Source organism: Rhinolophus sinicus, linkage group LG11 (genome assembly GCF_036562045.2).
Source record: "Rhinolophus sinicus isolate RSC01 linkage group LG11, ASM3656204v1, whole genome shotgun sequence".
Classification (NCBI taxonomy): Eukaryota; Metazoa; Chordata; class Mammalia; order Chiroptera; family Rhinolophidae; genus Rhinolophus; species Rhinolophus sinicus.
In genome coordinates, this window is record NC_133760.1 from 20255324 (window position 1) to 20269166 (window position 13843).

General features: G+C 46.7%; 1 protein-coding gene across 1 annotated transcript in view; it reads right to left on the minus strand.

Moving 5' to 3' along the window:
* Positions 1-1166: 1166 nt before the first annotated feature.
* The window catches only part of CRISPLD2 (cysteine rich secretory protein LCCL domain containing 2), a 62054-nt gene continuing 49377 nt past the window's right edge, over positions 1167-13843 (minus strand). Inside the window, exons 14-15 of the mRNA XM_019747136.2 lie at positions 12251-12384; positions 1167-3671 (exon numbers count right to left, since the gene is read on the minus strand). Of these exons, the coding sequence (XP_019602695.2) occupies positions 3617-3671; positions 12251-12384 (189 nt within the window). The 3' untranslated portion in view covers positions 1167-3616. The remainder of the gene's footprint in view (positions 3672-12250; positions 12385-13843) is intronic.

A 13843-nucleotide genomic window follows, 5' to 3' on the forward strand; every position in this document is an offset into this window, starting at 1 on the left:
CAACCTCCGTGATTCTGGCAATCCATCTGCCCAATTGCTTACTTAATATTTTAAAATTACCATCTAAAAAGCCCGAGCCATATGTATTAGAGAGGAAAGCTATTGCACCATCAATGGAAAAGAGCAGCACTTGTCATACATAGGGGCACTGTGAACGCAGAGGCAGAAGCATGGATGGCGAGATGAAAAAGGCCAGCCAGGTGCCCGTGAAATCGCTTGGTCATGGCCGCACACAGATGGGCCACGTGGGCAAAGGGGAGGACAAAGATGAATCTCTGGAATCCCTGCTGAACTCTAAATAAACCAGCACAGCTGCACCTAGAACCAGCCTGCTCGTGGCAGGACGCTAGCAAGGACGCAGGGTATGGTGCATTGGGGCACATGGGGACATGTGACTGCACTCAGATGAAAAGAAGTCGATGCCTTTTCAAGAAGAGGATGACTGTTAGACACTGAATGGCGTCCCCCTTCTCTAAATTGTTATGTTGAAGCCCTAACCCTCAATGGGACTGTATTTGCAAATGGGGTCTTTGAGGAGGTAATGAAGTTTCAATGGGATCCTAAGGGTGGGGCTCTGATTCAGGAGGGCTGGTGTCCTTATAGGAAGAGACACTAGGGATGCATGCAGAGGAAGGGCACACACAGTGAGAAGGTGGCCGTCTATAGCCAAGGACAGAGGCCTCAGGAAAAACCCGCCCTGCTGGCACCTTGATCTTGGACTTCCAACCTCCAAAACTGGGAGAAATCAAATTCTGTGGTTTAAGACGCCGATTCTGTGGTATTTTGGTATGGCAGCCCAAGCAACGACAGTGACAGAATGAAGTTGAGCCTGTCGCTACTCACCACTCAGAGAATGATGCAAGGACCAGCAGTGTCAGCCACGGGGAGCTCCTGAGAAATGCAGAGTCTCAGGCCCCACCCACCCCAGACCTGCTGGACCTGCATTTTGACAAATGCTCCCCCGCCACACACACACACACACACACACACACACACACGTGATGACATGTGTGACATCGCATACTTTAAGTGACATCTCTTGCCATTTAGCAGGTGGAGGTTTCCTCAAGGCTCCGGAAATACTGCAGTAATTAGCATCTCTGGCCCATGTGCAACATTCCTTCCTGGTACAAGTGGTGTAAACAAAAGAGCTAACAGCCTGTAAGGAGATTTTAGATGGTTTATTTCACAGACTGTTCAGATTTGTCCATAAAAGATATGGCCCAGAAAAGTTTTAGAAATCAAACCAGTTTTATTGAAACAACAGCAATGTGGTCCCTGTTTATGCAAAGCACAATTTTTTTTTTTTTACAATAAACGTTTGTACATAGGAAGTAGTAAAATACATCATTTTTCATAGAAAAAAGCACACACATAAGCTGCGGGCTGAGTAAAGCCTACAGACAATATGAAATTTCAGAACACGATGGGACAAAAATCTAAAAGGCACCGAAACTTTTCATTTTGGGGGCAGGGGACCCAGAAACACGGTTGGTCTGATTTACCATCTCTTTGTGGGTTAAGTGCTGATGGTGCAATAGACACTGTTAAACACAAAATTAGAGGTGGTCCCTGATTACAAGGGCTGATCATTTGTAATCTTAGTTTCCATTTTCAGAAGAAAAATAGTTCCAGTTTGAAAATGTTCGTGAGGATTAAAAAGACACAAGATCTGGCTCTGGGTGAGAACTTTCTATGTTATTCGATGGGTCTGCCTAATGAGGCATTCAGGAACCCGGGAACTTAATTGAAAATGATGGAGTCGACTCTGAAAGTTTCAGATTCTGCCTCCAGCATGAGGCTTCAAAAGCAAACCCACTGAAATTCCCCTGGATGTCACTAATTCTAAACACCCAGCCTTGCAGGCTCGACATAACCACAGCCACAGCCACAAAGGGCTTGATGACAAGCAGAAGTCCAGTAGCACCAACACATAATATCCAGAAATTTCCTAGTACTCAGATCTTTGGTGGTAACCAGACACAGTATCTGACAGGCTGACCAAATGCTTTCACTCTGACATTTGAGGTGAACAGTCAGAACCGATGAATGACTACAAGCCCACAGTACACATAACAAAAACAGTCCCACGAATTTCAGCTCTGAGGAGCTCAGAGCTTTATTGCTTATACAAACTCTCTAAAGTGGGGACTGGAGAAGCTTTCTACTGTCAGTTTTTGCATTAATTAGCAATGCACTCAACAACACACCATTTTTTCTTTTTCTGCGGATGCTTTTGCCTTTGAAATATTTTGATGGAGAGTGAAATCAAATTTGAAACTGGCACTCACCAAAGTGTTCTATTGGCCAGGCTGGTGCTGGAGGGTGGAATTTTACCTTCCGTAAAGAAACGCTATTTACAAAAGTGGATTTGATTTCACTGTGGGTTTTGGTCTGGGCTTATGAAGAACGTTTATAAAGTGATGGAAGCCAGAGAGCACCACACTCCTCGGAGCCTCAGGAACATTTGGCAAGAGCTGTTCCACAAAAACAGGAAGAGAAATCCTTCTAGAGTGTTACCCTTTCTTGTTGTTATTACACCGCAGGATGGTTTCATAACCACAGACCGTTCCTCTCCCCGAAGCTGCTCACTTCGGCAAGGAAGGTACTAAGGAATCCATTCCCCCTACTCCTAAAAAATAGGTCATCGGATGGAAGCAGAATCTGCACGTTTGTCATTTTTTTAAAAGCAGCAACCAAACAGCCCTTCTTTGGCTGTCCTGAGACATCTCCGTGGAACCAATAGAGGCGAGGAGTTTAAAATAAAAAAGTGGGGCTTCAAACAGAATCGCTTGCAAAGGAAAGACCCCAGTGTGACACAGGACACGTAAACTAATCTGGGCAAGTGCGGGAGCCACAATGGGGAGGGGGTAAAAAAAAAGGATCCTGGTTCATTAGTCCTCAACGAGACCAAAAGTCACGGCAGCAAACAGATGGACCACGTGGGTGAAGGGAAAGACAAAGACAAGATAAATCTTTGGAGTTACTGCTGAACTCTAAATAAACCAGCACTGCTGTATATAGAACCAGCCTGCTCATGGCAGGACGCTAGCAAGGATGGGTGCCAGGATAGAGCCTGAGTCTTACTTCCCTGGCCCCCTGTTCCGGCCCATTTGTCTGACCAGCAAACATTAAACCCATTTTTCTCCACTGGTAGGGACGGACTGTGGTTTGTAATTTTTTAAATAGCTACCTTCTATCCCATTCCTGAAACTACCCACCGCGCGTGCTCAGTATGCCTCTTCCCACGCACCTGAACACCTCACCCTGTGAGCTCCAAAGCCGGCGCCCTCTCTGCAGGTTTGGAATCCTCTCTTCCCCCCCGCAAAAGTACACACAGGAAGGACTTTCTCAGGTGACTGTCTGTGCAGAGAGGGCAGCCAGATGGAGACCCCCAGGCCTCAGCAGGACCGGTCACCAGTTGTCCAGCCAGGCGCCCAAGGACACTGTTTCTCCAACGGTGCGGAAATGAGACAAAAGCATGAAGGATGGGACATTGAACACCACTCAAAGGAACTTTCCATATCCCCAGCCCACCCCCAAAGGATAAAATAAAAATAAAAAGCAAAACCCCGAAGCCTTCCAGAAGATCCCCCTTCTCCCCAGCACTGGAAGTTCACTGCCTGACAGCAAAGATCCGGAAGGCCTTTCCGTCTTGAGGAGTCCTCAAGCTGAAAAAGAAGGGAGAGGGAATGTTATCTACAGAAGGAGAACTTCCTAGAGGGACTCTGGCTGGAAAGGGAGAGGTGGGTGCCCCTCATGTCCCGGCGGTGGAAGAACCATGACTGAGGGATATTTCCCAACAGCTGCTGGAAAGAGAGTCTGCCCCAGCCAGGAACAGCTGGCAAATTCCATTCTCTTTGCAAATGGACCTGGGCCTGAATCTAGGTCAGGGTTGTTAAGTTATTTTCTTTTAGCTCTGGGACTTATTGGCCCCAGTCTGTCTGAATTGAACTCACCCTCCAAGACTTCTGCCTGGTTTTCACTACCACCTGTCAACCAAAATAGTAGCCATCTGGTTGACCGATTAATAGGAGTGATTAATATAACAATAATGCTTGTGCTGCTGTTATTAAAACGGCATTCCGACTGTGCTCAGATTTTGGGCTGAGCATCCGGCCAAGTACTGTGTATCCTCCCTTTTGCCTTCTTTCCCAGGTAGGTGTCATTAGTGTCCCTACCCTGTTTCCCTGAAAATAAGACCTAGCCGGACAATCAGCTCTAATGCATCTTTTGGAGCAAAAATTAATATAAGACCCAATATCATATCATATATCATATCATATCATATCATATCATATCATATCATATCATATCAGACCTGGTCTTATATTATAGTAAAATAAGACCGGGTCTTATATTAATTTTTGTTCCAAAAGACTCATTAGAGCTGATTGTCTGGCTAGGTCTTATTTTCGGGGAAACACTGTATTTTGCGAGTGAGGAAATAGAAGCAAGGAGAAATTAAGCAACTTACCCGAGGTCACACAGCTAATAAAAACTACTCTCTTAAGATAGGAATTAAATCCTTCAGCTAACCGAAAGCTTTTTTTAACAGCTTTACTGAAGTAGAACATGCCATGAAATTCACCCTTTTTAAATGTACAATTGAATAATTTTTAGTGAATTTATAGAGTTGTGCAATCATCTCCACAATCCAGTTTTAGATCATTATAGTCACCCCAAAAAGTTCTTTTGTGACCGTTTATAATCAATTTTCCCTCCCCGCAGGCCCTGGCAACTTCTGCCTCTATGGATTTGTCAATTCTGGACATTTCATATATGGAATCACACAATGTATGTGGCCTTTTGTGACTGGCTTCTTTCACTGAGCATGTTTTTAAGGTTCATCCATGTTGTAGCATAAATCAGTATTTCATTTCTTTTTATTGCAAAATAATATTCCATTATATGGGTATACCACGTTTTACTTAGCCATTCCTCAGTTGATGGACATCTACATTCTTTCCACCTTTGGCTATTATACATAAAGTTGCTATGAACATTTGTGTACAAGTGCTTGTGTAGACATATGTTTTCAGTTTTGGGGGGTGGATACCTAGGAGCAGAATTGCTGGGTTGTATGTTAATTGCAGGTTCAACTTTTAAAAAAAACTGTTTTCCACAGTGGCTGCACCATTTTATATTTCCATCAGCAATGCATGAGGGAGGGGTTCCAGTGTCTCCATGCCATTCATTGCCAACATTTGTTATTGTCTTGTTATAGCTATTAGTAGTGGCTTTCTAAACAGAGAGAGCTTTCTTGTCCCTTTTATTCAACTGCATAGTATTCTATTGTATTAAAGTATAATAATACAGACCACTGGGTCCTTTTTAATGGATATTTAGTTGTTTCTAATCCTTTGCTTTTGCAAACAATGCTACAGAGAACAACCTTGTCCCGGACTTTTTGCATATCTATGAAGAGTACCTGTAGCCGAGCTCCTGGAGTGGGGGGAACTGCAGCAACAAAGGATGTGTGCATTTGTAATTTAGACAGCTCACCAAGCTGCCCTCTATAAAGGTTGTGCCAATTGACAGCTTCCATCGACTTTGCATGAGGCACCCCTGTTTTACCTGCATGCTTTCCAGCACAGCGTGTCATCTAGCTTTCTGTTCTCAGCCAGTCTAAACTAGGGAATGGCATCCATCTGTATTACAGTTTTAACTTGCATCTCACTCATTATGAATAAGTTTGAGCGTTAAGATGAACAGCCCAGCCATGATTTAAGCCTGATCTCCTTAGAGTGCCCCCTCCAGATGAGAGGGACCCAGATTGGACTAGGTAGGGGGCCCTTGCCCTCTCAGACTACTTGGCAAGATCAGCCATCTGCACAGAACAAGCTGCTGGGAATCCCTGCTTCCCCTCTTTCCCCATGGCAGCTTCATGCTTTTGGTTACCCTGGGATAGAGCTTTTGAAATATGGATCACATAGGAGCCCTTGGTGAGATGGAGCTGTGGGGAAAAGCCAAGAGCCTGGACAGAGCAGAATGCTTGGCCGAGGTGCCCTCCGTGCCAGCCATCCACACTGGATCATGCAGAGATAGAGAGCGTCCTCCATGCAGGGGCTGGCATTACCCCAGCTGCCCTGCTGGTTTCTGGAAAGCTCAGATTCTAGGGCCCTCCTCAGACTTCTGGGTTGCAAGATTTCCTTGGATTCTCTGCCCAAATGAATAGTCTGGGAGAACCACCCAGAGCCATAAGGCACTTGGCTCTTCCACATGGTGGGCAAGCCACGCTGGGGAAAATTACCAGGGTCTGTGTCTTTTGACTTACTACTGGAAATTGAAGCAGGGGGTTCTCCCATTTCCAGGGCTCCAAACAACCCAGGTACAAGGGGGCTATTCAGGCTATCATCCATATAGGTACCCCAAGGTACCTGGATGTTTTCCTGGACCTACCAAGCATCCCCACTGAACACCTCGTCTACCTTGGAGGCAAGAGCAGGCCCACTGAACTGGGTGTGTATTTCTTAACACATCAGACAATGTGCCGATGACGTGAGGGTGTTGATGTGATAACACCTGATGTTTGTCTCATGCACAGCCTCAGGCAAAGAATTCCCCAGCTCTGGGTTGGTCAAAAAACCTGCAGTGGGTCCCCATTTGTTCATGTTTCACTTACTAAGCACAATTTCTGCTAGGTAAGCAGACAGTTGTGCTTGTTTGATGAAAAACTGGTATGATTTGATAAATTATAAAATAACCAATTTTTCAAAATCTTGGTTTCTGATTCTGTTGTTGGGTTACCTTGTAACTCCCTTACATAAACAAAGGGAGCGTAAATTGGCACAGCATTTCTGAGCAATTTTCATAAAAGGCATTGAACATTTTAATAAAGGTACTAAATAATTTTCAAAAGGGTATTAGAAATCCCTCAACCAGTTCTAAACAAATTGCTGAACTCAGCAATCAGTCTGTCATTCAATCCCTGTTTACTGAGCACCTACTATGTGCCGGGCCCTGGATTGGATATTGGGGACGTGGGGTTAACAAAACTGATGGGGTTCTTGCCTTCATGGAGCTTACGGTCTGGGGGGTAGAAGATAAACAGCTAAATATGTGTAAGTAATAATTTCAGACAGTGGTGGGTACTGGGAGGAAAATAAAATCCAGGGCAATGGGATCAGATCAGATCAGGGAGGGTGACCATAGACTCAATAGAAGAAGATGCTTCCTCAGAGAAGTGGCATTTGTGTGTAGATCCAAATGACAAGGGGGACCCAGCCAGAGGAATCTATAGGAGGTGGAAGGGTTCAGGGTTGGATAAAGTATGTGCAAAGGTCCTGAGGGGAGAATGATCTTGGCATATTTGCAGAACAGCGAGAATGCTGATGAGGTGAAGTGCTGAATGAAGACGAGCAATGCACCAGGAGAGGGTGGAGAAGTGGGCAGGGTTGGCATCAGGTGTGACCTTGTGCGGTAAGGGGAGGAGATTTGATTCTTATCGAAATGGAAAGCCATTTGGGGCAGGGTTTAAACAGGAAAGAGACATGCTGTGCAATACATAAAGAGGTCAATTTGGCAGCTGTGACTACGCTACTAAGAGGAAGTTACCAAAAGAAAGTGTCAGGAAAGCATATGAGCTTGTGCAAAGATGTTCTTTGTAGTGTTGTTTATTACAGTAAAAGAAAAAAGGAAACAACACAGATGTCCATCAACCGGGTAAAGAAATGACAGTCTGGGGGCAGCCAGTTAGCACAGTTGGTTAGAGCACGGTGCTCTTAACACCAGGGTTGCTGGTTCAATCCCCACCATAGGCCACTGTGAGCTGCACCCTCCACAACTAGGTTGAAACAACTACTTGACTTGGAGCTGATGGGTCCTAGAAAAACACACTTAAAATAAATAAAAGTTTAAGAAAAGAAAAAGAAGTTGACAGTCTGTCCACACAAGGGAATAGTGTATAGCCACTGAAACAGACGGCGTGACTACATCAGACATGACTTGGACAGACATTTACAATCTGTTGCTGACTGAAAAAAGCAACAGAATGATACAGATAATATGATCCCATTTTTATATTAAAAAACAACAACACTAAAAATAAGGTGTTTGTGTGTAAACAGAAAAAAATCTGGAAGGAAACATACTAGAATAGGTATAGTGGTTCTTTCTAGGGGTGGGATTTTCAGTGATAGCAATTTCTTAAAATTATTTTCACTATTTCTTAAAGTTTCTCTAATCTTATTTTAAAAAGAAAGAAAAATGGATGGGAGGAAGGAAGTGAGGGAGGAAGGAAGGAAGAAAGGAAAAAGCAACCCAAAAATTCCCTTGTAGAACTTGGGAAGAACCTGGATGGTCAGAGAAGATTCTGGGAAGTTCCCTTCAGCTGACTCAGTTAACAAGGAAACACTGATCGACTTGATGAGTGGTGACAAATGTGCTCTGAGAAATTACGTGTCGGTAGCCTCAGGTGGTGTCACCATCTCAGCCCTGGCTAACGATTTCCAGCCTTCTGAGGGCCATTCACCCTGCCCTGGGGCTGACACTCACCTGTCTGTGCCAGCAGCTCTGTCCAGCACACACACATACTACACAACTGATGCTGCCTCAATCCTTTAAGAGGCCATCTTACCCTTCCATTCTTTGCAGTAACCCCACGAGATCTCTCAGGTTCTTCCCACTTATAGACAGGAACCAAGGCTCTGAGAGATGACACAACTTGCCCCAAATGGAACACCTGTTCCAGGTGCAGCTGGAATATGAGTCCAGATCTGTCAACGCTCTGGGACCCCCTTTCTAACCATTACCCTAAGTGGACAGACTGTGGCCATACCAGCCCTGAAGATGGCATTGGCTGACCCAAAATCGCAATGGAGGGCTCAGATGCTACGAGCCCGTTGGGAGGCAGGGGCCTACAGGTCCCTGAGGAGCTGCAAACATAAGGCTGTGTCCTGGAGGGTCAACCCTGCTGGTGAAAATTACTTAGGGTGGAACTGACCATCAGTTGGCACCACACAGCACTGACTGGATTAAAGAGAAAGGACAGCTGGCAGTTCTGGGAGCAGGGTGACCTGCCCTGGGAGGGACCGAGAAGCTGTCCATGTCATTGTTGGTGTATTTCCCAATCTCCTTGTGAAATATGTCTTAAAAAATAGTGCTGACCTAAGAAAAAGTCCTGAGCTGATATTCAACCAGATGCCTAGCTTCTTCCTGAGAATATTCGGACAAACCCCAGTCCCAACATCAAAAGCCCTTTCTGACACCTTCCTCTGCTATCCATCATGGGCATGTGTGTGAGACAGAGAAGGTGCCTGCCCGCTTATGTTGTCCGAATTCTACACGGTGACCTTTCAAGACTTTTAGGAAATCCTCTTCTAGAAAAAGGTCATTGCTAAACCAATGCCACTTTGACGCAGAACCGACTTTTGGCCCGTGTGCTGAGAACTTTGTTCAGGAGGGTTTTGTTGGTGTGTTGATTGACTGAAGGATGCCCTGAATTTAGAAAGCAGTTTGCTGTGAACGTTTTGCAGTACGGGACCAACATCTCCCTCGGGACCAACTGTGACCACTCTAGGGTCCCAGCAGATGTTGGGGACAATGCCATCCTCTGGCCCCTGGTGGGTTCCCACAGTTCCTCATGGGACCAGGTACTAGGGAAATTTCTCAGCCACGGGCTCTGTGTAGAGGGTTGCTGAGGTCCCATCTAAACAAGGGGAGGATAGAACACGGCCATGCCAGAGATGGCCACATATCTGCTGGAGCCATGTCACCAGGAGGCGCTTCTGGACAGTAAGATGGGGAGCCCTGCTCGATGTGCTCAGCTCCCTGCACTCCCCCCCCCACCCCGTGACATGGACCACCTGTGCTCTGCTACTAAAGTCATTGTTTCTGCACCGTCTGTCCCCCACTATATGGTAAGTCCCACAAGGGCAGATGGCAGGCTGTGCGTTCCCTGCTGGGTCCCAGTGCCTGGCACATGGCAAGAGCTCCCCAAGTGCAAGACGCCTGATGGGTGAGCGCACCTCAGAACGATGGATGCAAGGAGGAAAGACGGACTCACTGGAAGAGGCTTTTCCCCTTGTCCTTGGAAGATAATCCACGTAGGCTATTTCTTACAACATTGTGATCCTACGTGAAAAGAGCCATAGCGTCCTGAGGTTTGACCTTAGAAGTTATGTCATACCAATGAGGGCCACAGGATTTTGGGGACACTTACTATGAGCCACCAATAAGCATTCCTACACACCGCCCCATTTCATCCTCATAGCAACCATTTGACAGAGAAGGGACCGAAAATCAGGGAGACTGCCTACCCAAGGACAAACAGTGCAGCAGGCTCCCAAATGCCATCGGACCCTTTGTGCCCTCCTGGCCTAGCGTCTTCCCTCTGTATGTGCAGGGTGCCGTGGATCCCAGCAGGTCTCGGCACACAGTGAGTATGTAGCACAGGAATGACGCTTACTGGCAAAATATCAGAATCACGTACAGTGCTGGATGCGTGTGCCAGAGACACGGTGACCTTCCATCATCCTTACAGGGCACCTGTCATCCTCCAGTGTGCATTAGGACCCTGAAGGGCATGTCACACAGCCTGCAGAGCCTACCCCCCGTTTCTGATTCAGCAGGTCTGAGGTGGGCCCGAGAAGCTACTTTTCTAGTAAAGTCCTGGGTGATTTGGATGCTGCTGGCCTAGGAGCCCACTTTGAGGTCCCCCCACACTCCCCACAACACACACACCTTACCACCACTTGGGGGGTAGGAGCTAGCTGCTGAATAGTGTGGTGGGTGTCAGCCACTCTGGGCCTGGGAAAAGCTACCTGAAAGATACTCATAATGACAGTGGCCATTCAGGTGGGTCCCTTGGAACAATGGGTCTCCCTGGAGTGGTGGGTGTGACAGTGAGAAAGAAGCCAATTCCTGGGACCCCATCTTGGTTCCCTGCCCTCCCCAGATACCCACTTGTGGGGGCCACACGATAAGCTCTTGTTGTAGCCCTGGGGAGCTGCTGTGATGTCCTCAAGGGTAAATACAGGCAGAGAACAAAGGCCAACCTACCCCCGCCTCAGAACAACTGCTTCTCTTCAAGTGCACAAAAAGCACAATAGATTGGTGTTCTGGGCTTGCTTTCTAGCCTGGCCAGGAAATTCCACCTCATCAGCGGCTTCATTTCCCTCCCATTAAATCAATGGAATTTCCCTTCGTTAAGCCTTTCCCAAACAAAGGTTGCAAACGTTGAGGGAGAAATGGCAGAAGCTGTTAATTCTAGCTCTTGGGGGCAGAGGGCAGTGACTGTGCAGAAGCCCCTGGGAAGAAATGCCTGTGGTTTGCATCGCTTGATTCCACAGTGTGTTCATATACGGCACCGTCCTGCGGCTCAAAAGCGCCCCAGGAAGATGATGGGAGGGTGGGGACAGGTGCCACGCTCCATGGAGCCATGAAAGCTCAAGCTTCGAGTGGCCTTAGCACATATTATGTTCTCGATGTCATATTCCTTCTCTAAAGAGGGCCCCCCAAATATAAAGTCTTCAGCATTCCTCTCTGTATGGGCTGAATTGTGTGACCCAAATTCACACATTGAAGTCCCAACCCCAGTAGTCTCAGAATGTGAGTGTACTTGGAGATCGGGCCTCTAAGGGGTAATTAAATTAAAATGAGGTCATTAGGGTGGGCCCTGCTCCAATATGACTGTTATCCTTATGAGAAGAGCTGGGTGCCATCTCAATTAATCCTCCCAACAACCCTATGAAGTAGAGACTACTGGTATCCCCATATGACAGGTGAGAAAACTGAGGCTCAGAGAAATCAGGTGGCTTGTTCAAGGTCACAAGCTGGTAAGAAGCAGACCCCAGGTCTGTGGAATTCCAGACTCTGCTCTTATGTAATGATATGTAACTATATTATCATGTAGCCATATGTAACCACTATGAAACTATAATTTGATTTCATTGTTTTATGGGGGCAAAAATGCTTGCCCACACATAGAAAACAGGCCAGAGGGATATGCACCAAAAATGTAACAGTAACTCCCCCAGTTGACAAATTATGGATGACTGTCTCTCTATGGGCTTATCTGATGTTTCTAAATTTCCTACAGAATCATGCACTGGTAATAGAAAGAAAAAAGTTCTTATTTTGAAAAAAGAAAGGAAGAGAAGAGAACAGGCTTGTCCTGGGTGTTCTGGTGAAGCATTAATGCAAGCCTGCTCAAGTTTCATTTTAATGGGCACTGTCTGGGGCCCTCTTGCCAGGACCCCCAAGGGCCACCCGTTAGCCTTGGATGTTGTGAGAGAGAACGCAGCCCTACCTTTCAGACTGGACCCCATTCCTGAGCGAGCCCACGTACGTCTTCTTTTTATCGACAGGCATCACGTCCACGTAGCCCCCACTCTCATTCCTGATGACTCCTGCGTGCACGGCAGTCTTACAGATGCTTGACGTCTGAAAATGCAGGAAGAGTACTGATCAGTGTCAAGGAGATCGGGTTCCTGGCTGCAGCCCTGCTGGGGGCCAACTGTCACTTGGCAGCCCGGTTGGTGAGGTTTTGGCCATGTCTCCCATGAGGAAATGACTATCACCACTTTGATTCCTCCGCGGTCTCTCCGGAGAGACCTGGCATCATTCATTCATTCATTAATGTGTTCATTTGTTTGAAAAATATTTTCCAAGCACCTATTATTTATTATGTGCCAGGAACTATCCTAGATACAGGGGGATTCTAAAAAAATAAAATAAAGACCCTGCTTTCATAGAATGGAGGGAAACAGACAAGTAAACAAATACACAAACAAGTAACTCAAGCTATGAAGACAATAAAGCCACATCATGAGACAAAATGGGTGGAGGGAGCAATTCTAGATGAGTTAATCAGGGAAGACTGCTCTTGATGTGACATTTGAGTTTAAATCTGAGTGACCAAAAGGAACTGGCCACCGTCATGGCACTATCTCTGAGCACAGCACAGGGAGCAGCTTGTGCAAAGGCCCTGAGGTCCTGTCCAAGGAACAGAAAGAGGGCTCAGGTGGCTGGAATAGAGTGAGTCAGGCAAAATGGGACAGGAGAGGTGGGAGAGGTGAGGAGGGGGCAGTCACGGGGGGCTGTGAGGCTCACAGTGGGAGTCTGGGTTTATTCTAGGTGCACAGGGAGCCACTGGGCTTCAAGCAGTGTGGTAGGGTATGCTGTTTTCTAAAGTCATCACATAGTCCAATTCCTGCGTAACAAAACCCTCATTTTAAAACTTTCCTTAGGGCCTTAACTGATCCAATAGAAAAATGGTCCTCAGATCGGGTTGTCTGAGAGTAACGAATCAACAGTTCTCAAAGCTAGGGAAATTCATTCAGGGTGGGGTGGCTGGTACTTGTTAAAGATGCAGGCTCCTGGGGCCTCACCCCCACGTACAGACTGAGAATCTCCCCAAACGAAGGCTATGTGGTTCTGATACACACTCAAGGTTAAGAACCAGGCAAGGCACACCCCCCTGCCTCTTCTATGACCCTTTCATCTGGCCTGTGCTAAAATCTGACACTGGCCTTGGCAGTGGGTCTCAGTCTTCACAGCACCTCAGAGCCATCTGCAGCATCTTTGCTCGATGCCAGTGCCCAGATCCCCCAACCCCTCCCACCCCCACCAGATTCACTTGCTCTGGGGTGAAGCCCAAGACTGAGTATTTTAAACACTTGTCAGGAGATTGTCAGCTGCAGCCAGAGCGGCATAGACGGGCTGAGCTGTGGGGTGACATTTGTGCGGTGACAGCCTCCTTCACTGTAAGCAGAGCTGACACGCACACTGAGCATGTTAAATACCAGACGGCCTTTGGCTTGTCGTCTCATTTAATCTGCCAGTGAGATGGGTAACCACTGTTATTCCCATTTGACTGGTCGCAAAGCATGAGGTTAGCAAG